Source organism: Danio rerio, chromosome 19 (assembly GCF_052040795.2).
Source record: "Danio rerio strain M-AB ecotype USA chromosome 19, GRCz13ab, whole genome shotgun sequence".
In the NCBI taxonomy this organism is placed as follows: Eukaryota; Metazoa; Chordata; class Actinopteri; order Cypriniformes; family Danionidae; genus Danio; species Danio rerio.
Genome location: NC_141039.2, coordinates 9,768,314 through 9,793,905, shown reverse-complemented (window position 1 = coordinate 9,793,905; position 25,592 = coordinate 9,768,314). Strand labels below are relative to the sequence as shown.

Here is a 25,592-nt window from a genome sequence, read left to right as displayed (position 1 = left end):
GACAGAACACTCATATTTCACTTTAATAGCAACCACCCAAATCACCTAGGCACCCGCATTACAATCCCCAAGCTACCACCCAGAACAAATGTTGATCTTTTAAAACTTCTTGTATGGTTGCTTAAACGTACAAACCTGCTTCAAAATTAAAACTATTTTGAATTTAAAACCATCAAACTTTAAGCTTATTAAAGTTTGCTTGAAATCAAAACTTACTATGTTTATTTTTCCAGCTCACATTGTTCTTCCTAACACGAATAAAAATCCGTGCAAGTTAATCCACTGAAAAAAATGTGTTTGCTGTGGTAATCTTAACATTTGCTTTCACGTTTGTGGCTGTATTTCTGTTGACATCAACTTGAGGGATTTCATAGCAACTGCATATTGATCCACTTTCTTACGGTTAAGATTGCTATGATGGAATTATGCGCCAAAGAAAGCCCCGCCCCCTACCTAATATGCAGTTTCAGTTGTAAGTACATCAACACTACTGAAATAAAAGCCTCAGCAACTTCCGGTTCATGCAGACTTGAAATTTTCAGGCTAGTCTTTCTCAAGCCAACCTATTGTATTGTCGACAAACTTTATTTGCTCTAATTTGTATTTTTTTATGCTTTCTTTGTATATAAAAATACTATTTTTAAATGAAATTTGATGCTGATACCAAAATTAGAAAATTTTTCTTTAACTCCATAAAATGAAAAAAGCAAATGCAAATGAAAAATTCACCGGCTAGTTTGTGGTTTGTCAGTTGTTCTTTAACTATCATTGAAGCATAAATGCACATCTGTGATTCGTTCCTTATGATTTTAACTATGTTTGCCGTTTGAGAAGCTCTCAAACAGGGCAGACTGTAAAAAGTATTCAAAGGCAACGTACAGTTTCCTCCATTCGCTTCTCTCCACTGTGATTTCTTCAATAAATATGCAAGTATACGATTAAAATGCTCTTTGAGGCGGCGACTCTGACCGCTGTGTGGAATGAAACAAATTGCACGCATTACCATTCTCATCCATACCTGTCATAACTCTCGTTTTCACTGAGCAAAATGGCTTATTTGCAAGCTGTTTGAAACAATAAACCAGTTTATGTGGCCAATTTGCAGTGTTTAAACTTGAGCGAGTGTATTTGGATACTGATATGATTCATCTAGCCGGCGCCTCTGTATGTGTGTGTGCGTAATAATAATGAGAGTTTCAGTTATCCGCACAGAGCGTAAAGGTCTTTATGTAATAGTGTTTCCCGGGGCTCCGGCGTTTCTCGGTGTGCATCTTTTTAACTGTCTGGTTTTACTCCAGCGAAAAGGTCAATTGGATTCAATTTGGAGTTGGCTGGTTCAGTGCAGGGCTTGATGAAGAAGAAGTGTGGCATTTCAGAGGCAGTACATCCGTCAGGCAGTTTGAATGCTGACTCTGGGTCAGAATGAAAAGTGCAAATATTTTTTCCTCCAGTTTCGTTTCTTCTTTTCATCCCAGGGATCTTCATGAGCACCTGTAACGTGGACGTGCGCTGGTTTCCGTTCGACATCCAGAAGTGCGAGCTCAAATTCGGCTCATGGACGTTTGACGGATGGCTGCTGGACCTCCAGATGAATGAGGCCGATATCTCTGGCTACATGCCCAATGGAGAATGGGACCTTGTGGGTGAGTGTAACAGACATCTCCTGTATGAAACGCCTACAGTTAGATGATGATATTCGCTGTGTGTTGCTGTAGTAACTGACAATGGCTGGGCATTGAGAGGTCAGTTCGGTTACGTGAAATGGTTAAAATTCACGCTGCATAGCTTTCATAGGACAGAGATCACTTTTGCAGCTCACAGAGCATAGAATAACCTGCTATGTAGAATTAAAATACGCTTTGGATTTGGAAAAAAAAAAAAATCAAGCCCATCTCCAGCCCATTCGTATTCATTCATAGGCCATGCGATGAGCCTGTTAGTATTCAAATTAATGTAATTACGTTGAGTGGATAAGAGGAAGTGGACTGGAAAATCATTGTGCACTGCACATTTCTGTCCCTTTCTGACCCTTTTCTGATTAGCTTCTTTTATGCGAGCGAGTCAGTGTTTTTGCTTCTGTCTCGCTGCGCACGTCTGTAATATCATGCCGCACACACTTCTGAACTTTTCTTTAATATTTTTTTATGATCATTCGTCATACATGCTTGATGTTGAAATTGCCATTGTCTTAACTTCACAGAATTTAAATATTCATTATTTTATATTAATTATATTCATAAAAACTCATAGGCTCAATCCTAATTCTATTTTTGTACCCCTTCCACTTGGCCCTTGAAACAGAGTGTAAAAAAGCTCATTCCCAGCCACTAGACTTTTCTGACAGGGTATTCGAGTGCCATCGCGTGTCAATTTTGTGGGACTTCTATACAGGAGTTATTATTAGGGACTATATATCTCGAAATTATCATATTATTATTAGCATTTTTTATTTTATTTCTGGAGAGCGCGAATTATGTAGCCAGAGGTATGTATGGCTGCATTTTGACCTTAAACAGAACTCTACAGGGTGGTATGTCATCACCGACAGCTAACAGGGTGAAAACGTGGTGAAAAACATGGTAAGTATATGTGGTAAGATTTGAAAATGTGGAAATAATTAGCCAGAGCTAGGGATTTCTTTTGAAAACACTGTCGGCTGGGTTTAGGACAAGGGGGATCAGTTGGTCAGTCAGTTGACAGCGACCTCTAGTGGATTTACATGAGAAGAGCAGGCGTGAATGGCACTCACAATAGAAATTTAAGATCTGAAAAAGCGCACACAGTGGCCTCTGGTGGATTCACGAAAACAAAAACCTCAAAAAATGTGCATCCTGGGATGTATTTCACGCTCTCTAGAAATCTATACAGGGCTACGTATCCATAATGAGCCTGGGTTGAACTCAACATATAGACACATGTAATAAGATGCACATTCAAAGCAGAGGAGTAAGAGTAATGTACTGTTTAAACTTATACAGCATTGCCAAGCCAACTAGATTTCTTGTTTGTAGTCAACTTCTGTGGTAAGTGGTTCCCATGAGATGCATCTATTCTCAGAGCTTTCGCTACAAATGCGTCATACTTCAAGTCAGAGATTATCTAAGAAGTAATCTGGAATGCTCATTTGGTAGCCACTAAAATTTGAGTTCAGCATTCACAAATTAGAAACAATTTTTTTGGTTGCACTAATCCTTTAAGACAATAAATATGTTGCTCGAAGAAGAACTTTTGTCTGTCTGGCATCTGCTGATTAGGATGTTTTTCTCCTAGTAGATCAAAGGTGGAAAAGCAGTATCGGGCTGCTCTTGAGGACAACAGCGTCTCTTTGAACATGAGACCAATCTCCAGTAAAAACAAGCACGCGCTCATAAGACATACTCATTATTCCTCTCGCATGCTGTGTCTAATCAGGTGTGCCGGGCACCAGAAATGAGCTGTTCTACGACTGCTGTAAGGAGCCCTATCCAGACGTGACGTTCGTGGTGACCATCCGCAGGCGAACGCTCTACTACGCCTTGAATCTGCTCATTCCCTGCGTCCTCCTTTCATCCATGACCTTGCTCATCTTCCTCCTGCCTGCAGACTCCGGGGAGAAGATCTCACTAGGTATTAAGAAAGAACGAGAAACAGCTTGTGTTAGATTACAGCGGGGGAAATAAGTATTGAATATGTCACCATTTTTCTCAGAAAACATATTTCTGAAGGTGCTGTTGGCTTGCAGTTTTCACTAGATGTTGGTAACAATCAAAGAAATCCGTGTATGCAAATAAAGTAAAACTAATTTGTTTACAATATGATATGCGTAACAAAATTAAAGAACACAAGAAAAAAGTATTGAACACACGAAGAAAGGGAGGTGCTGAAAGGCAGTAAAGGCCCAGACAGCAGCTGAAATCTCTCAGTAGTTTAGCAACCCTTTGCCCTTCGCCATTGTAAATTGATTCTAGCTACTTCAGTGCAACATCTACATTATCATGATGATGAAGATGAAACCAGGGTAAACATTTCAGCAAGACAATGATTTAAAACACAGCCGAGCAAACTCTCAAATGCTTTCAGAGAAAGAAAATCAAGCTGTGGAATAGCCCGGCAAATCGCCTGACTCGAATCCAATAGAAAATACAAAATAAAGATCAGATTTGTTAGACGAGACTCACAGAACCATCAACATTTTCACATTCTGTTGAAGTCTGTGAAAAATCTCACACCTGAGCAATTCATGTGACTTCATTCTCCATATGAGAGGCGTCTTTAAGCTTCTTTAGAAATATTATTCCCAGGAAAATAACTTGACATGTCCAATACTTATTCCCCCCACTGTATATGTGCATGTTTTATAGCAAAGCATGATTGATTTGGAAGAATGTTGCATATTTTTTGCATATCTGGCATATCTTAGTTTTAGTGTAGGAGATACAATAATTCCGCATCTCTGCCAAATGTCTAGGCAGGACAGAAAATGTGTGGGTGCTCATGTTGAAGCAATCGCCTGATTGTGTCACGTCAAATGAACTCTTGGTTTACATCAAGGGCTGTGATTCACATTTTTTTTACGCTTCCTGTCAAGAGACCTTTAGCATCAAACAGGCAGACAGTTCAAAGAACAGCGAAAACAGTCACCAGAGATGGAAGGGAAGGAATTGTAAATAGGACTGTCAGCAAATGTAAAGGGGCATGAACTGAAGGGTATTCGTGGTTTGTTTTAGTAAAGGAGATGCTAGAAGTCAGAGGCTAGAGATAGGAATTGAGGCAATTTTCCCTCAGGTCAAGAATGCGTATCACTGCAAGCGTGGTAAAGGGAAGTGCTTTGCTGTACACTCATATGGGCAATTAATCTATTGATGTAATTAAAGGAGGGATGAGTCAATGTGTGTAAGAGAGGAGAGAAAATGCATCGCACTTTCCAGGAACCAGGCATGCAATATTGAAACATCTCTGACAGACACAGAATCAGAACGCATTACAGTTATGTGTTTCTAAGAAGCAAATATTAAATGGGTATAGGATTCGTATAAATTATTTACTCAGTAATTTCAGAAACGTTTGACCGATTGTTCTGTGGAACATAAATAAACATTTTGTAGTAGGTTTGTGAAAAGTACCGACTTTGGTACTAATTGGTACCGAAATTTGAAAAATGCACATTTTCTTTTAAAATGAGCTGATTGGCCATTGTGTTTAAGTGATGATTATGTATTTCCAATTACACAATGGTGGCCAATCAGCAGTGTTTCAGAACCTACTCAACTGCGCTCAACTGTTAATAGTATATGGACATTTAAAAATAATATATCAATATTGATTGGTAACAAAGTCAATACTTTTGATAACACTCTTTTGATGACTTTGCTGCTTTATTCTTTTATTTGATGCTTTTATTCTGTCGGCTAATGGACCAATAATAATAATAATAATAATAATAATAATAATAATAATAATAATAATAATATATTAGTAAATAAATAAATAAATAAATAAATACATAAAAATAGTGCAAGTGGTGTTAGTGAGTCCAGCAGGAGTCCTAATGCCCCAGTATAGTGTAGAGGACACTAAATTGTCAGTGGACACTAAACTGTCTTGTGGATGAGACGTTAAACCGAGGTCCTGACTTTCTGTGGTCATTAAAAATTCCATGGCACTTCTCGTAAAGAGTAGCGATGTAACCCAGGTGTCCTGGCCAAATTCCCTCCATCAGCCCTTACCGATCATGGTCTCCCAGTCATCCCCATCCGCTGAATTGGCTCTATCACTGTCTTTCCACTCCACCAATATCTGGAGTGTGGTGAGTGCACTGGCACTGTTGTCCTGTGGCTGCCTTCGCATCATCCAAGTGGATGCTGCAAACTGGTAGTGGTGTGAAAAGACCCCGCTCATAATTGTGAAGCTCTTTGGGTGTATACACAATAAATGCGTTATATAAATATACATAACATTACATTGCATAATAATAATAATAATAATAATCATGATGATAATATTAATAATAATAATAATCTTTACAAAGTAACCAAACAAAAAAAGATATATTACATTTAAAAGTTTTTTTTGTGGGGGGGTTTATAAGATTAACATTAATGGTTATTATCCAAGAAAGAAAATTTTCTAATGTTGCTTCTTTATTATAAAATAATTTATTTCAGGAAAATTATGGATGAATTAATAAAGAAATTATTCAATTGTATATATATATATATATATTTTTTTTTTTTTTTCCACCAGTTTAATTAACAGTAATGAAATGTTGAGCTACCTACATCGTGGGAATGATTTTGCCAGTAATTTTTTATTACTTACCCAACAAAAACATCAATAATCTCAGGCTCGACTCAGTCATCAATGTGCAATCACTCTCCCCCCTAAATAAATAAGTGTTTTCTATGAGTCAAGTAAATGATTCATTGAGTACATTTACATGGACACCAATAATATTTTAATACGATAAAGACAATACTCTGATTAAGAGTCTACCATGTAAACAGCGGTTTTTGATGACTCAAATCAGACTAAAGTCATAATCGAACTAAACTTAAATCGAATTAAGATATGTGTAGATGGCAATTTTATTGGCATTATTGCAGTGCAGTACAGTCATGTAAACACCTTAATCAAACTATTTCCTTTGCCGCATTTTACCACAGGATAGTCTGTTTGACACTATTCTCTGCACCGACCGAGTCAGTGAAGGACCACAGACACCTGCATTGCGAAATGCGGAGGTTTTTACCCTATACGGCCTGCGGTATTAAATTCCATAGAAAAAAAAGCTTTCCTCCAGCAGTCCATACTCACATCCAATATCTCTTTTGTCACGGGGGCAAAAACGACAAATTAAAACACCCGAAATTAGGGGCGAAGCAGTGGCGCAGTTGGTAGTGCTGTCGCCTTACAGCAAGAAGGTCGCTGTATCGCTGGTTCGAGCCTCGGCTCAGTTGGCGTTTCTGTGTGGAGTTTGCATGTTCTCCCTGCGTTCGCGTGGGTTTCCTCTGGGTGCTCCGGTTTCCCCCACAGTCCAAAGACATGCGGTACAGGTGAATTGGGAAGGCTAAATAGTCCGTAGTGTATGAGTATGTGTGTGAATGTGTGTGTGGATGTTTCCCAGAGATGGGTTGTGGCTGGAAGGGCATCCTCTGTGTAAAAAAAAAAAACTTGCTGGATAAGTTGGCGGTTCATTACGCTATGCCGACCCCGGATTAATAAAGGGACTAAGCCGACAAGAAAATGAATGAATGAATGAATGAATGAACACCAGAAAGTACACGAAACTCACGTGAATGACGTTTATCGAATTATGAGCTATAATTTTATTACTGATGTATATATAAATGTAGTCATTGTTTGGTCACTTTGGAGTGAGAATGATTATGGCCATAGTATTGAAATCTCATTCCAAGTACAAAGTGCTCAAAACTCTCAACTTTAAAGCACCTTTCAGATGGAGTATTTTGAAATGTATAAATGACCAGCTTCTTCGGGCTCCCATGATTCTTTAGCATTGCTAATTTGACAGAAATCTGTTCCAAGGAAAAGTTTTTTTTCTGCTCCCCCACATGCTTCATCCCTTCAAATACAAAGTTGAACCCTTCAGAATGGAACGCAGCCAGTCAATTAAGACTTTTTTGAATCAGTCATTGTTTTTAAATTGGTTGAATCATTCAATGACTCACTCAAAAAGTCTCCCTACCACTAAAATACACGTTCTTAGTGAGTGATTAAAACTTATAGCTCTAGTTTATTAATCAGAATATCACAAAATTAATCTACCAGATTTAACGATTACCTCCTAGGATGTTTCTAGAAAGCTTAGTTGCTAGCCCAGGTGTTTCTGATTGGAACTGGAACTAAACCTTGCAGGACACTGGCCCTCCAGGACCAAGTTTGAACACCCCTGGCGTGGATTAAACCAAGTGTGTGCACTTTAAATGAATCCAGTTTGATGAATTCAGTTAGTCTCATTTAGCTGAGTATTTGTGACAATAATTTTATTGAGTGTTATCATTATGCCAGGATAGCACTTATAAATGGGTCCAACAAAAACATATGTGAGAGGAAGGGAGGTGGAGTGAGAGAGCGGAAGCAGATTTAAGCAGCAGATAGAGATGGATGGATTGTGTGTGCGGAGGGAGAGATGGATAGCAGCCGGAGAGGGAGGGAGAGATGACTTGAACTGAACTAAAGAGCGATTGAGGAAGAGAAATGGCCTGATGTAATTCACTTTATGTATCGCTCCATCAAGCCCTGCACTGCCGTCCAATCAGATCCAATCAAATTCTGTCAAGATGAGTTACATCCAATAGGACGCCGTGTTTGGGCATCTTATGTATCGCCAGTGTCACACATTACTGGTGATGCTGTATAACCATGTGTTTATATTAGTGCTTGACGGATAATGGGTTTTCGCAGTGGCGGATGCTGGGGTCTGTGCTGCTGGGTTGTGATTTTGAAAACTGAGTAGCACTTTTTAGTTTAGGACACAATTCACATTATTAACAAACATTTAACTAGCTTAATAAACTACTAATTAGCTAAAATTAATAGTTATTTAGGTAGTAGTTGGGTTTAGGTATTGGGTAGGATTAGGTAATAAGCCAGTAGCCAATAGAATGAACTGTTGCAATATAGGCTCATTCTGAAAATGTAGCTTTATATACATTTCTGGAGATTGCAAATTATGTAGCCAGAAGTACGTATGGCTGTGTTTCGTCTTTAAAACGAACGCTACGCTGTTACCAGTTTGCCCAGTAGCTCGCCTTGTAAATCGGTGGAATTGAGGACTTGACCACAAGGACGGGGTTTGAGTTCGGTGAAGAACGGTTCCAGAAAGCAGGTAAAACAAAAACAGAAGCTAAAAATAAAATAAACAAGTACAAAAACAGGGTGAGAATGAGGTAAAATCTCAAAACGTGGTAAAATCAGGCAAGGGCTTTTCTTTTTCTAGATTGCTTTTTAAAACTTTGACGGCTGGCTTTAGGGAAGTGCGTGCGCGTGCCAATCAGTGCTTTGGTAAACACTATTGGTAGGGTTTAGGAAAGGAGAAGGATGGGTCAGTCAATCGATAATTCAGTCAGTCAATCGACAGCAGCCTCTGGTGGATTTGCGAAATCAAAAACTGCAAAAATGTAAAATGTAGCTCCCAAGACGTATTTGGCGCTTTCTAGAAATGTATATAGGGGTATGTTTCAAGAATGAGCCTGGGTTGAATTGTGACCTAAACTGAAAGTGTTACAGAAAATTGTTCTCATTTAAACACACTCATGTTGTTCCAAACCTGTTGTTAATTTTTTGATTACAAATGAAGATATTTTTAATCAAATTTGGGATATTTTTGATACCCAAGTGTGGCCATTTGTTAATCTAAAATTTTTAAACCTTTGTAAATGAGTAAAAACTAAATGTAAATGAGTTCATCTGGTTTAATTTGGGATGTTGTTCACTTATAAACATTGATCAATATTTACAGCATTAAATTTGGCCATCTATTTTCTCAAGCATTAGTTTTTAGTTTGTTTAGGCGTGCATTATAGGGGCTCAACATCTGCTTTGTCGACTTTTGATGTCAAAAATGTAGCTCTGCAGTTTAACAAAATGACTTTTATTGAAATGTTTGAAGCAATATATTTCCTGGTTGTCCGGGTAGATTTAAATGGGCAATGTGCTGCCAGTGTTTTTTCTAATATTATATGGATGTAATTCTTCAAGTGCAGTGAGGTTTGCTAAGAAAAGAAGACCAAATTAAATCTGTTCATCATAAGCGCTCACATGTCTATGAAGTCTTGAATTAAAGAACTTGATCCATATAGATTTATTTTTAAATATTTATTGGATTTCTTTGACATTTTGGATTGAAAAGGCTTTCAGTGGCAGGGCAGAAATCTCCAACACAGACTCATTGTGAAAATGTACTCCCGTGTACATTTCTGGAGAGTGCAAATGATGTAGGCAGAGCCATGTTTGGCTGCATTTCATCTTTAAAATGGGGCAGTATGATGTCGCCAATGGATTCTGTTTCTTTTTGCGCTACCAGCTGACCGCTTATCTCTGTGTTGACGGCATTTCTGCTGTTACCAGTAGGGCTGCCTCTTTGAAAAAAGAAAAACATACTTGCAAATCATACTTTCAGTGCGGCTCCCAAATGATCGCTCTGTGCAACAAACTGAACGTTATTTACAACTGTATTACTTGTTAATCACAGCCTATGCAGGTTCTGTTCACTAAAGTAGACATTATTGGCGGGCACGCACATGTCCTCTTAGTAGTAAACAAACAGTGCGTCAGCTCATGTGTGATTTTACAGCCATGAATACATCATTACATGAAGACATAAATGACAATTTTGAGTGAATTATACCTTACAAATACAGCATGCGACACTTTCAACACCATTTGGAGGTGTACATGTTGCTGAGCAACGAATATAAAATGTGAAGACTTGTGCGACCGCCAATGGGCTTCTCTCCTGACCTTAAAAAAAATTTGGCTAAATCATAGAAAAGCTGAATAAAGATCATGTTTAGGGTCGAATCGAGATCGCAATCTTTTTTTGATATATCGTTCAGTCCTAGTTTCCAGTTTGTCTAGTGACTTGCCGAGTACGTTGACGAATTTAAGAAACAGAGAGGAGTTGACTGCAACGATGGGGTTCGAGTCTGGAGAAGAACGGTTCCAGAAAGCAAGTAAAACAAAAACAAAAGGCAAAAAATAAAATAAGCTAGTAAATAACAGGGTGAGAACGTGGTAAGATTTGAGAACGTGATAAAGATCTGGCGGCCGCGAGGGCTTTTCTTTTTCTGGATTGCTTTTGAAAACACTGTCTTTTGAGTTTAGGAAAGCCGGTGGCCGGGTCTATCAGTGCATTTGAAAACACTATCAGTTGGGTTTAGCAAAGCGGGTGGGTTGGGGGATCGATCGGTCAGTCAGTCAGTGAGTCAGTTGACAGTGACCTCTGGTGGATTTACACAAGAAAAGCAGGCCTGATCGGTGCTTGCGAGAGAAATTTGAGATCTGAAAAAGTGTACACAGTGGTCTCTGGTGGATTCACGAAAACAAAACGGCAAAAGAACAGATCCTGGGATGTATTTTGTCATCTCCAGAAATGTATATTGGGGTATGTATTAATAAAGAGCTTGGGTTGCAACAACAACAACAACAACAACCAAATCTCTTAAAAATATCTTCAGCTGTGTTCTGAAGATAAAGAAAAGTTTTATGGGTTTGGAACAATATATATGTTAATTAACAGTTTTCATATTTTGTAATCAACTTTGTTTTCCATTTATTTACGGTTGTGAATTGCAGTATGAGACCTCTGCTCTGTCGGCATTTGATGTTGAAAATTCAAATCTACAAATCTACAATCTACAAAGTGACATTTATTGACATTTTTAACAACAAGAGTTTGAAACAACAAGGTATAAGAAATAATATATAGAATTAACAGAAATTGTCAGTTTATTACAAGTTTTTTTTTTTACTGAAATAAACAACACCAACCCTGTAAATATTTCATTTTAAACTATTAAAAACAAAAGTCACTTTTTCGAACTTTCAAGGTAAAAGTTTTTGAAAGAAAGATCAAGGTCCCATAATGCATACAAAAGCATATATAAATAAATAAAAAAACTTGACTTACAATATACGGGAAAAAACGCTAATTTCCTGAATTGTTTTACAGTATGCTTTTGTTGTCTGCATGCAAAAACAAAAAAACAAAGAGCAGAAAGTAGTTTTTGTGTACATTATTGTAATAGTCTTAGATATTAAAATGGCCAGATATCAATCAATTCACATCAATCACAAATGTCTCGTCATTTGTGAACAGCTCATGATTTCTTTTTGTTCCATACAGGCATCACTGTGCTGCTCTCATTAACAGTCTTCATGCTATTGGTGGCAGAGATCATGCCAGCAACCTCAGACTCCATCCCGCTAATAGGTAAAGCATGCATGTTTCAACATATTTCAATGCACATATACGTATGTTTCAGCCTGCTTCACTCGCTAATAAAAACACAGCTCTCTGTGAAGATCACAAAATCTTGGGACAGTATGGAAATGCAAGTAGAAATCGTGGTAGTTCAGCTTAGACTCCCATCTTTGTCCTTTATGCACTAAAAATCCTCCACATTCCTTGAATCTTTTAAATATGTTATGCACTGTTGAAGGTGAAATATCCAATCTTTCCAATCCTTCATTAAGGAACATTGTTTTTAAACATTTCAATAATTTTCTTACGTATTTGGTGCCAAACTGGTAATCCTCAGGCCATCTTTGCTCCTAAAGGAATAGACCTTTATTGGATGGTGCTTTTGTACCATAATTACAATCAACTGTTGACATTACCTGCTTCAAATCACATCATTATTTAACCAATTTACCTAATTAGTAGCCCTGAACTGCTTCTGTCCTTATTTTTTGGGCAATGTATTGTCTGAATGACAGGAAGGATGTATTTTAAATATGAAATGAAGTCGACCAGACAAAACATGAAATATTTAATGTTCATATTGTCTGCAATGAAATACAAGGAATACATTTTGAAGTCGCTGCTTTTTTTGCGCTTTCCATACTGTCCCAACTTTTTCTGATTTGGGGTTGTACTTCAAGTTTAGTATTTTGCTTCTAATTGTCCTCCTTTTGGTGCATTCATGTGTATTTTTTTTGCGTGGCGCTTAGATGCTGCACCACTGAGGAATAAATTGATCACCGTTCTGTCTCAAGGCCAAAAGCCCTCGGTCTTGGCAACCATACGCTTGGCTTCTCATAGTAATTTGCAACATGAATCGTAAAAGACTGTTAACTGGAAATGATGGGCAGGTCAGGAGAGAGAAGCAACGGGAGAGAAAAATGAAAATGATTCTAACCCACACACAGAGATGATCTTCCTCTAGAAAACAAAAAAACAAAAACAATCTGCCCCACATTCTCTTTTCCCATCCTCTAGTTTATAGGCCCTCAGAAGCCGCCGCAAAGATGTAATCTGCAGAAATGCGTTTGCTGGAAGAGTGTTCACCCACAGCGCTTTGTCTCTCCTGTCTGCTTCGCCCTCTCCTTTATGATTGAGATTTTATGGTTCACTCATCTGTTCTTCATTCTCTCTTTCTTCCCTGCGTCACTCGCTTATAATCAATGCCCCCCGTCTTTTTTTTTGTTACGTTTGCCCTGGATTTTACTGGTGTGGCCGGATGATGAAAAGCCCTTCCGCTTGGAGACTAATAAACGAAAGGTTTACGCATGCCATATTCTCCTCTTTTTCTCTCTTTGTCTCTCTTTCAGGGCAGTATTTCGCCAGTATCATGATCATCGTGGGAATGTCGGTTATTGCCACAGTGGTTGTGCTTCAATATCACCATCATGACCCCAACGGAGGGAACATGCCAAAATGGGTACGTATATTTTTGTAAACACAGGGTTCCGATGGGTTAGGGAATTTCTGCAATATCATTGAGTTTTAAACTATTTTTAGGCGGACATTGAAAGTCAATTTTTTTGTTGAATTTCAGACATGATTTCAGGGCCTGGAAAGTACTTAAAAAACAAACTAAGGTTTTTGAAAGCCCTTGAATTGAAAGGTTGTGGTGTATTTCTACAAATGTATGATTCTGCTTTTAGAGACTGAATGGAGAAATTGAGAATTTTTTTATTTTAAAGGGCACCTATTTTACCCCTTTTTCAAGATTTAAAATGAGTCTTTTGTGCCTCCAGAATGTGTCAGAATGTAAAGTGTCAGCTCAAAATACCCATCATATTATATATTATACCTGTGCCTTTAATGCAAATGAGCTGGTTTGCCCCGCCCACCATTCCCACGTGCCTGTCAGAACTATCTCCTGCTGCATCCGATAAACATCATAGTGACAGACATGAAGGAAGCAGATCTTGCGTAATGTTTATGAGAAATACTACAGTAAAAACTTTCCCAATGATTATTTGACGTATTTGTTGTGGAGTTAATTCAAGCCTTTCTGCGACGATGAGTCACACACAATGTTGTTACAAAGTTCACGCACACACACAGCACGTGTGTTTAACTTTGCGCTGTTTTTGCATGAGATATATGACAGGATACACATTAATATCTACTGCTGTAAGGATATTTGTTTTGTTAATGTACAAAATAAACCTAATTTAAGGCTTTTGTAATGTTACTGACATACGGCTGCGGTAATGAAATACTTTGATTTTACTGTCTTTATTTTATTACAAACGTGCCACTGTTTTAAAAACATTTTAAACTTGTAAAACTTATTCTTGAGGTGCAGATGATCACAGAAAGCTGAACAGATCTTTTAATCCCAGTTGCGTTGCGCACGTCCTGGCTTGTTGATTGGATTATACGCGTTACTACGGACACATGTTAATACCCGGCTGTCAATCAATTTGGTGGGCGGGGAAACCTCACTCCTATGTCACGTTGCGGTGGGCCTCAAAATGGAAGGGATTGGCATACTGTTTTAACATAAGAAGAATTTAAAAAAAGAGACTTAATGTGTTTATATCACCCCAATATGACTAACACTATACCGATATACAGTTCTGTCCAAACAGCTTACAAAAGATGATTTTCATTATAGGTGCCCTTTAAAAATCTTACATTTTAATCTTGCACTAGAACTATTACATATAATGCACTTTTGATCAATATTTCAGAGACTGCATTTGAATATTACTAGTATTAAATTCAACAAATGTTGAAAAGGTTTTTAAGACCGATCAGGAATCCTCGCTTCAGTCCGACATCCAGCCGTGCAAGAAAACATACAATCTGACGCAGGTGAAGTCGTCTTTCACTACTGACCTACTGGATTATTGTTTAATAGAAAAAACGCTGTACAAGTCACTTTTAATCGAAATCTTGAAGAATAAAACCTGATTCTTGAAACACAAAATGACCAACAAAAAGGTGTAAAGCACCACAAACGGCACATGTTAAAATGAATTTGAATACTAATTTGGCAATTGCTGGCTGTTATCAATGAACTTTCAAATGTAAATTTTACAAAAGAGGCAAAAAAAATCATCAAACTTTGCATTATTATTATTATTATTATTATTATTATTATTATTATTATTATTATTAGGTTTTAATCTTTTATTATTCAAAGGGCCATATTCTGATTGAGTGAAGTTAAATGTACTGGCCAGTTTGTTATTTGCCTAATAAATAGGCTACACTTTTTAATTAAAAACTTCCAGATTTCTATTTTTTTCGAATGACAAATGATGTAATAAGTTTGTAATCAATAAATAAGTATTTTTTATTTTAAAATCTTTATTCTAAATCTCTAGGAATACATTTGCTTCACTAAAAATGTGACTTTGATGACTTTTAGATCACACTCTCCACGCCAGATAAATAAAATCCAGCCCCGAATGCCAGATATTGTCAAGAAACGTTAGTTTCTCCAGGTATTTGGACAACAAGTCAGCAGAGTTTCCAATACCCAAACCTGTTAACCAGTCTTCAACTGAATTAACAGTCTACCATTGATATAGGAGACGACTGTGGAAGGACGTCAGAGAAGAGCAAAAGCAGGAGATGAAGTGATGATAGTAAAAGAGCAGGGTTTATTCAAAAACCTTAGTTCCATGTGTTTCGGTGCGCTCTCATACTTTGTCTGAGCAGCACAAATATAACAAATGTTATTATACATCAGGCCACAAGACCTTGAAATAGAGACATACCCTCATATCTCATATAATTGGAGAGGAACATTTCATGAACACCATCAAAATAAGACTAAACAATGGAAAAAAGCACTAAAAGCAGAACAAGTAATAAGAAATATATAAAATAAAGAAATCAAATCAATAAATGATTATTACGATAAATATTAAACATAAATGAACAAAAAAAGTTAATTAAATACATAGATGACTAAATGAATAACTAAAATTATAAATGCAAAACAAATAAAAAACGAGATATAATATATCACAAATTTTAGATTCTGCCATAACCATTCGACAATCTAAGAATAGCTAAAAATAATGTAATTAAAATGCAGTATTTAAATCGCATGATTACATATAAAATGAGGCAAATAACTGCAGAAAGGTCCACTTTTTGAGAAAAAAGAACCACCGCTTTCACCAGGCTGGCTACAGGCCTGAAGCGGCTTTTAATTTTGTGCCATTTGCTTGATTTAGCGTTTAATTCAGCATCACAGCATCACAAAATTCTGGAGAAATTCCTGTTCATTATAGGTCATTGAAATTCAGCCTTTTAGTCAGTAAAAGTCAGGCAAAAGTCATTGAATTTGACATTTGGTTTGCAACCCTACAAACAAACGTGCGCTAAATAAGCAGCAATGTCGCCCTTGACAGGTGCGCCGAAAGCAGTAATTTACTTATTCGATGATGATAGAGATAAAGCCAACAGAAGGCGACTAAATGAGTAAATAGGATGCAGATGGATATGGATCTGCGATCTGTCCGCGCTGATGAATGACCATATTTAGGCATTCTGCAAGCCAATTAGCAGCTCAGCGGATGTGCCCTGGTACCGCTGATCGAAGCCTATTCACTCGCAAAGCCAAATGCAACAGCAAGAGGAAGCTGACAGGTGTATTTACTCAAAGAGTGAATCAATTCTGTCGCAGATGGATTTGTGTTTTACTGTTTGGAAAATGAGAGCGGTCTCAATTGACTAAATTACAGTAATTGACAAACAGTTAGAGTTAGGTGACAGTTAGATGTTTTAGAGAGTATTTTGTGTTCTACAAGAGTTTATTTGATTAAAAACTAAAAATGTATTAAATAAAAATTGTTGTATAATTTAAAATAAGGCAGCACAATATATTGTTTTAGCATTGATCAGTAGTCACAAATAGTCAGGATTATTGTCGACCACAGTGTAAAAATGATCTGTTAATTAACATTTTTCGTATTTTGTTCCGTTTGTGAATTGCATTATGGGATCGGGATCTCTGCTCTGTCCACTTTTGATGTTGAAAATTCAACTTCACAATTTAACAAAGTGACTTTTATTGACTATTTAACTGTTTGGATTAATGTAATGTATTGAAAATAATATATTTAGAGAGAAATAAGGCTGTAAAATAGCAGAAAATGTACTGACAGTTTATTAGAAGGTCTTTGTACCATAATATACCACACCAAGCCAGACAATATATTGCTTTAAACTATTAAAAATTTTAATAAAGGCACTTTTTTTAACCTTTTCAAGGTTAAAGTTGTTGGAATAAAGACCAATGTCCCATAATGCAAATCAAAAGCAAAAATAAACAGGGAAAAATAAAATAATACATGGAAAACCTGAACTGAATTGAACCACAACAGAGTGAAAGTTTATCATTTGCGTTTTTAAGGCCTGTGGCTGTTTGAACATTTCATGTATTTGTAACTTTATTTCTATTGATTTTTTTTGTGATTCATTAGACTATGCAATGTTAATTTAAATTTGATTGTTCAATTTCTGTACCTAAACAAGAACAAATTCCTCAGAAATCTGCAAAGCATTGTTTTTTTTCACTTTTGTCTTGGTCTGTTGCCTTTTTCTATGATTGTGGTTTGTTTATTATATTTTATGCATGATTCAGTCTCCAACAGAATCTAAACTGAATGACTTATTTCCAAATAGAGCTATTGAAGCCATCTGGTGAAATTGTATTCATATTGCAAAATACAGTACAGAAAAAAAGAAAGCACTGTCAGATTATTCCAATATCCCGCAGCTCAATTTTAAAATGTAATTTATTCCTGTGATGCAAAGCTGAATTTACAAGCATTTTTACTGTACATTTTGTGAATCATAAATTATTCTTACAAGCTGATTTGATGCTCAAGAAATGATTCTGACGTTTATCAAGATTAAAAACAGTTGTACTGCTTCATGTTTTTGTGGAAATGTATATATATATATATATATATATATATATATATATATATATATATATATATATATATATATATATATATATATATATTTTCAGGACTCTTTTTAAGATGGAAAGTTATCATTTGAATGTGTCATTGCTATTTCTTTCCAAAAAGGATATAAAAACATCATAGGGCCCCCAAAGTGGTTGCTATTGAATAAAAAAAAACTCATTTAGTGGATCTTCAATGGATTTTCTGCCACCAGACAGAAATTGTATGGCTCATTGCTTAGGAAAGTAATAGTACATCTTAGCCACATGATTTGAGGATTATTACTGAAAGTTGGAGGTTTATTTAATCCTTTATGCAAGGCATGAGCTATTATAATAGGGATGTGCTTGCCTTAGCACAATGTCCTGTCCTGGGATCAGCTTTTTGCATCCACGGTTGACACGTGCAGTCACTGAAACATGTCTTCACAGAACCAGGACTCAAAGTAGCTCAATAAAAATCCTCTTTCTCCGAGGAACCAGGAGAAAGTAATGCTTATATACCAGCAATGGTATTTATCTTATGATCTGGAGAAGTGAAAGAGATACAGTTCAGACGAAGAAGGGAAAGGTAAGGGTAGATGCTGATCAGGGAAAGACATTGTGATGTCTGTCAACCCTGTTATCAAAGAAACATTCGCATTTCACATCAGATGAGGCTCAACATGAGTGTTACTGTTACCAAACCATGACGTATACACACTGCTGATCAATGAAAGCACTACCGTCAACATTGGATTTGCGAAAAAAGACATTGTCCGCAATTGTCCGCAGCAGCCCTTTCTCAAGAACAATGTCCTGTCATGGGATCAGCTTTTTGCAATCATGTTTGACACGTGCAGTCATTGAAACATGTCTTCCCAGAACCACGACTCAAAGTAGCTCAATAAAAATCCTCTTTCTCCGAGCAACTAGGAGAAAGTAATGCTTACATAACAGCAATGATTTTTATCTTATGATCTCCAGAAGTGAAAGATATACAGTTTAGACTAAGGAGGAGTAAGGTAGGTTGTTCTGATGATGTGATGTTGTGATGTTTGTCAGACCCTTAAGGGAGTTTGGACTTGAATGTATGGAAGAAGCTATGAAAGAAACATATTCACATCTGTCTAGAGTGTTTTAGTAATGCCTGTTGTGTTATTATATACTTTTTGGCCACTTTATTAGGTGCTAATACCTGGTTGGCACAGATTCTACATGATGCTGGGAACAATCTTTAGAGATTTTGCTCAATATTGACGTGATAGCACTATGCATATGCTGTTGATTTGAAAGAAAATCTGCCCATTGCACCTATGCCAGCAGCCTGAAACATTGATAAAAGGCAGGATGGATACATGCTTTTCATGTTTTCTATGCCGAGCTCTGAACTTACCATCCAAATATTCCAACGAAGAAAACTAAAACTAACTAGCACACTGGTAAAGTGAGTAGAGCCGCTGCTCCTCCGCATCGAAAGAAACCACTTGCGGTAGCTCTGGCATCTGTTTCGGATGCCTCCTGGATGCCTACCTAGGGAGGTGTTCCAGGCGTGTCCCAATGAGAAAAGGCCTCGGGGAAGACCCGGGACACGCTGGAGGGACTATGTCTCTCGGCTGGCCTGGGTACACCTCGGGATCCCTCCGGAGAAGCTGGAGGAAGTATCTGAGAGGAAAGTCAGGGGTTCTCTTCTGAGACTGCTACCCCCTCGACCAGGCCCCGGATAAGCGGAAGAAGTAAATGCTCTTAGTCATGCTCTTTGTCATCAGGAGTGTCACTTGAGTGGTCTTTTTGCTGTTGTAGCTCATCTTTTTCAAGGTTTGTTCAGAGATGCTCATTTGCAGACCTTAAGGTGCTTTTAATGCATGGTACAGTGTGTTTCAGTTTGGTGTTGCTCATTTTTGGGGGCTTTTCCACCTTGTACCTGGTACTTTGGAAATATCTCCTCAAATGAGGTTCAAAGTGAGCCATACTGTTATGTATACACACTGCTGAACATTGAAATCGCTACCAACAACATTAGATTTGCGAGACAAGACACCAAAATCCACTGTATTTCAATAGTCTGCAGCAGCCCTTTTTCAAGAATACAATTTCGTTGGTAGCATTCTTTGTTGTGGGTTGGTTTGTCGCAGGTTGGTTTTTGTCACATTTACGATGATTTCAAAGGTGTAGAGGCCATGCAATTACATGTATAGAGATAATCCCACAGATTGAAGTGGTACTAAACTGTAGTGTAAATACAAATCGAGCAAAACTGAAGCCAGCCGAGCCGTACTAAACCGCACTGTACCATGCAGTGGAAAAACAGGTTAGTTATAAGAACTAGTTGTACAGTATGAGTTACTGTATTAGTAAGTTTATTTAACAGGGACAATGCAGGGACAACACTGATACAGTTTAAAGTAGCAGGTTCTCTACATACAGGCTTCTAGCCAATGACTAATTTGCAGCCCTTGTTAAGCTTAGTTTTTCAGAAAATTCCCTGTAAACTCTTTAATGTTTGTGTGCAAGAGCCCACTAGGTCACTTGGACAAGCATTCCTGGCACTATCAACTATTCCATGTTTAATGTCACTTAAATCACATTTATTTTCCATTCTGATGCTCTGTTTGAACTTCAGCAGATCATCTTGACCACTTCTATGTCTAAATGTGTTGAGTTGCTGCCATGTGATTTACTGATTAGATATTTGCATTAACTAGCAGTTAAACATTTGGTTACATCTAATAAAATGATGGATGTCTGTGAATATTCTGAAATGTTTGTGTGATTCGCTTGGTTCATGATGGCAAAACACACTGGCTTGCACTGATTAAGCTTTTAATACACCAAAATATGTTTTTAGATGCCAAAGAACTACCTAGTTGCTTAAACTGCATTTTTTTTTTAGAATTATAGCAGTGCCAACCTCACTAGTTATACATTTTGCCATGCTTTATGTCTCTCCTTGGCTAGGACTCAGGCAGTGCAACACAGTAATTCCAGCTTGTCACCTCTTTATCTCTCCCTGCATCATAGTCCTTGCTGTCATATGTTGCTGTTTTACAACTCCTTTGCTTCCAAAACTTTCCTTCTCTACACTAGGCAGAGCTTGAAGAAAGACTTGCTTTATTTGTTGTGCAGACTGTGCTGTGTAATTTTTTGTTTAAAGTAAGTGCAGAGCATGTACAATACTGTATGTGAACCTGGACTACAAAAATGGTCATAAGAATCAGTTTTTAAAATTGAGATTTTTACATCATCTGAAAGCTGAACGAATTAGCTTTTCAGGGATGTATGATTTGTTACTAGCACATTTGGCCAGGAGCCAACTATTTTAAAATCTGAAATCTAAGGGTTCAATTAAATCAGAATGCTAAGAAAATCACCTTTAAAGCTGTCTTAATGAAGTGCTTGGCAATGCATGTTACTAAATCAAAAATCCATCCTTTCAGCAATCTATCCAATCCATTTATCGATCTATCCATCCGTCTATCCACCAATCCATCCATCCATCCATCTATCCATCCATCCATCCATCCATCCATCCATCCAATCCAATCTATCCATCCATCCAATCCAATCTATCCATCCATCCAATCCAATCTATCCATCCATCTCAATCCAATGCTTATATTCCTACATTTACATTAATTATTCTCTTACAATTCTCTTCATCTGCCTTTTCTTAGGTTCAGCTAGTCTTGCTCCAGTGGGTGGCCTGGTTTTTGCGTATGAAGCGTCCTGGTGAAAGCGAAGACCCCGAGCGACCTCCTTGTGCCCCCCACTTACGCCGTTGCTCTTCAGGTTCCCAGAGTGGCAGCCTCCCAAACGCACCCGGCTCTGCCTCTGCAGACCTCCACCACCACCACATCTCCTCTACACTCCATCCTCTGCACCCCCAGAGCCTCCTTCAAGCTGCTGCTGCCGCCGGCCACACACACCATCTCCACAACCAGACTAACAGTGCCAACAACAATGGCAACCTGCTCTACATCGGATTCTCCAGTCTGGATGAAGCTTCGCCGCCAGCCTTGCTTGCCGATTCTGTGCAGAGGAACAGCATGTCGGGTGGGCCTCGTCCTACAGTAGTGTCCCCCCCGGTGGTCGGCTCCAGTCCTCCACCTCACCTGCCCTCTCAGTTCTGCAGTCCTCCACCACCCCCTACGCCCAATCTGGAGGCCACGGGTTGTCCGAGTACAGTGTCCGGTGGTGGAGGAGGCTGCTCCTGCTCTGGAACCAGCGGCGGAGGGGATCCCCAACTTCAGGCTATTTTAGAAGAAGTCCGCTATGTCGCTGACAGGTTTCGTGGACAGGATGAGAATGAGAGCGTGACCGAACAGTGGAAGTTTGCTGCAGCTGTTATTGACCGACTTTGTCTGGTGGCTTTCAGCGTTTTCAACATCATCTGCACCATCTCCATTCTGATGTCCGCACCAAACTTTGTGGAGGCAGTTTCCAAGGACTTCATCTGAGCGGTTTGTCGGAGTACGTACGCATTTGGGTTTGACTGTAAATGGGAATTGTTCATCTCCCTAAAACAGTGAGCTTTTTTTCCAAGACTGATTGGAATAATGCAGGATCCTAGGGTCTGGATTGAGAACCCTTCTGTTTGGCTGGACATTTAGGAGGCCGCCGAGACATCTCAAACTGAACTGTGATGCTGAATGGATGCTAAAGACCTTCACCGATAGGTGTTTGTAAATGATGAAGGTGTTGGTTTGCTATTTGGTAAAATGTTCAGCTATGGAATGAATGAAAAACTAAACTTAAAAAAAAAGAGAAAACACAGATTAATGACCTTTTAACTGTGTCAAACGCCTCATAACCCGACATGAACCTCTGAGGAATGACCAGTGATGTTACTTAAACTTGTGTGACATTGTACATCTAACATCTAGCACAGTGCAAACCTTCTCTAAGATGTCAAAATAATATATTTTGGTAACGTTCATCATCTACGGGTAGGCGAGAAGAGAGAGAGAGGGAGAGGGAGGGAAGGAAAGAACAAAAGAGACAGAGAGAAATATTGACAATAGTGGCTGACGTGAGGTAAGTGGCTGGTATGAACCCCGATCAAAAACGCTTCTCTCAAAAGATGAAAAACGCGCTTGTTTCAAGGACAGATAGGAGAGTTGGGGAATGGCTGAAGGCTTTGAGTGGTTCAGATAATGGAGAGATACAGGAGGAGTGAAAGATGGAATACCCCCCTGACGTGGACAGAGATGTAGACCGATGAAGAGATTAGGGCCTTGCAGGAATACCAGGCAAGAGCAGAACAAGGGTAATGAAAGACAAAATGAGACAGAGTGTATCAGAGAAAGAGACACAGTCAGCGCAACACCAAAGAAGGATGGGGTGAAGAAGTGAATCAGACAAGTGGATAAGAAAATGAAAGAGTAATAGGGGAATTAGAGAGGGATGGACAGAAACAGACGGAGAAGCCGATCGGGGGGTAAGTGAGACTCAGCAACATTTACTGGCAACAGGAAGAATGGCTTCACAGCTGGAGAGGAATAGCGAATCAAGCCCCTAAAAAAAGCCAAACAGTGAGCGCATCTGTCACAAAACAGAAAAAAAACATACTGCAGAAGGGAAGCGGGGAGAGTGTGGGAAGAAAAGAGTAATAATCCCCTGAGACACACTGGAGAAATGGCACTAAGACAGTGAAGACACGGATAGAATCTTATATCTTATTTTTTCTCCCTGTGAAATGACAGACAGCGTGAGGTGTTCTCAAACTGCAGAGATCATCTTCTGCATCTCTAAGTAGGAGCAGAGCCACAACCAGAGAAACTGTGCCCTGATTCTCTACTGTCACTTCATGAGCAAGCATACATCAGGTAAATCTCTCATCCCCACTCTCTTGTTTCCACTTATGGGTACAGTGTCCTCCAAATGTCTGGGAATACCTTGGGTCAAAGTGGGGATTTGCACAAAGTCAGCATATATTTTGATTGACGGCTTTGAATTTAACGTTTAGGAAATCAATTATTAATGAACTCAGAACATACTCTGTTTTTGAATTTCTCTTCTTTTGGGCTGCATCCAAAACCGGCTACTTTTCGAGTAGATACTACATTTGATTTTGAAGTTACTACACCAGTGGTCCCTAACCTTTTTTATCACCGCAGACTGGTCGATGCTTGACAATTTTACCATGGCCCAGGGGGTGAAAGGGGATTAGTGTGTACATAGTTTGCTAGGCGACTATCAACCGTTTTCTTAGAGGATGACAAGCTGACATTGCTGCAATTCCGATACAAATAAAAATAAGTTTTATTTATGCAGAAAATTAAAAAGCACTGCAGCGTTTGGTTGTTCTATTTGTTTGATATAGTCTACAGAAATGTGTGTTTTCCATACAAAGTATGAAGCTGACCTGTCATTTCTTATCATGTGACTTGTGGTGCTCTAGCAAAATTTTAAAAAGTTGAGATGTTTTCAACTGGGTGCACCTGGAAGGCGTGAGCGCGTGGCTTGAGAGCCTCCATTGGAAATTACAAACTTGCACAAAAATGCGCGAGTGTGAATGGCCGTGAAAACGTGATGTGTGGATGGCCCCTAAAGCTGCCGTCATTTGTGATCTCTAGCAGTGGATCTGCTTGCACAGACATACTAGATTCACCTGATTTGTTGACAATTGGGTTGCAGATCCATTCCTTGGCAGTTCGGAGGTCCTTCACTGAGCCTTCTCCCTTTCCTAAAGAAACTTCCCAAAGACGTCTGTTTCTTAGTAATTTTTCTAGTTTGTGGGTTAAATATTGACCACTCATCCGCCCGAGATGTAGCCAAGAGAATACGGTCATTTTTCAAAATTGAAGACTTCAAAATAAAGATCGTTCAGACTCATATAATAAATAAAACTGAAATAATTAGTGAATGCTTTTGCAGCCCGGTATCAAATAATCCATGAACCAGTACCGGCCCAGAGGGGACCACTGTATTACACAGGCATACAAAAAAATGTGTTCTATGTAGCATGAACGTAAGTGGTATGAATGGAACTTGCGTGTACTACATCTGTTATTTTGTCATTATCACAAGACCTTCCTGTGTCAGTTGTGTCGTTTCACTCCCATTCATGCATTTTCTCACAGTGCATCGTGAGATAGCGTAGCGTCCATCAGATGCGCACTTCAGAATCTCACCGGAAATAGTACAGTAGGTCAACCGCGTATATTCTCGCATACTGTTTTACAGTACTATGAGTTCAGTCATATTACTCGGCTCGGATACTGTTTTTAGCATACTTTATAGCAGGGGTGGCCAACCCTGTTCCTGGAGAGCCACCTTCCTGCAGATTTCAGTTGCAACCCATATCAAACACACCTGCCATTAATTATCACGTGGTATTCAGGTCATAATTAATTGGTTCAGGTTGGTTTGATATGGGTTGCAACTGAAATCTGCAGAAAGGTGGCTCTCCAGGAACAGGGTTGGCCACCCCTGCTATAAAGTATGGAAGTATGTGATTTTTCCATACAAAAAATGAAGCTGACTGGTCAGTTCTTGTCACTTAACTTGTGGTGCGCTGGCAGAATTGAAAAAAAAAGTTGAGATTTTTTTAACTGGGTCAACCTGGAAGGTATGAGCACGTCGCTTCCAAGCCACGGTCCTTCATTGGAAATATTAAACTTGTGCAAAAATGTGCAAATGTGAACATTCACATGTGATGTGTGAATGGTTCCCAAGGCTGCCGTCATTTGCCATTTCCAGCAGTTGATCTGCTTGCAAAAACAT

The 25,592-nt window shown here is 38.5% G+C and overlaps 1 protein-coding gene across 7 annotated transcripts in view; it reads left to right on the top strand.

The window, feature by feature from the left end:
* The window catches only part of chrna11 (cholinergic receptor, nicotinic, alpha 11), a 54,614-nt gene extending 30,452 nt beyond the window's left edge, over positions 1 to 24,162 (top strand). For 6 of the 7 annotated variants that reach the window (XM_087294733.1, XM_087294732.1, XM_087294731.1 and 3 more), the window contains 5 exons: positions 1,476 to 1,643; positions 3,412 to 3,606; positions 11,846 to 11,932; positions 13,273 to 13,382; positions 21,542 to 24,162. In XM_087294733.1, coding sequence (XP_087150859.1) covers positions 1,476 to 1,643; positions 3,412 to 3,606; positions 11,846 to 11,932; positions 13,273 to 13,382; positions 21,542 to 22,324 — 1,343 coding nt within the window. In that variant the 3' untranslated portion in view covers positions 22,325 to 24,162. The remainder of the gene's footprint in view (positions 1 to 1,475; positions 1,644 to 3,411; positions 3,607 to 11,845; positions 11,933 to 13,272; positions 13,383 to 21,541) is intronic. The other variant, NM_001045097.1, reaches the window with a different exon arrangement.
* Positions 24,163 to 25,592: the final 1,430 nt, after the last annotated feature.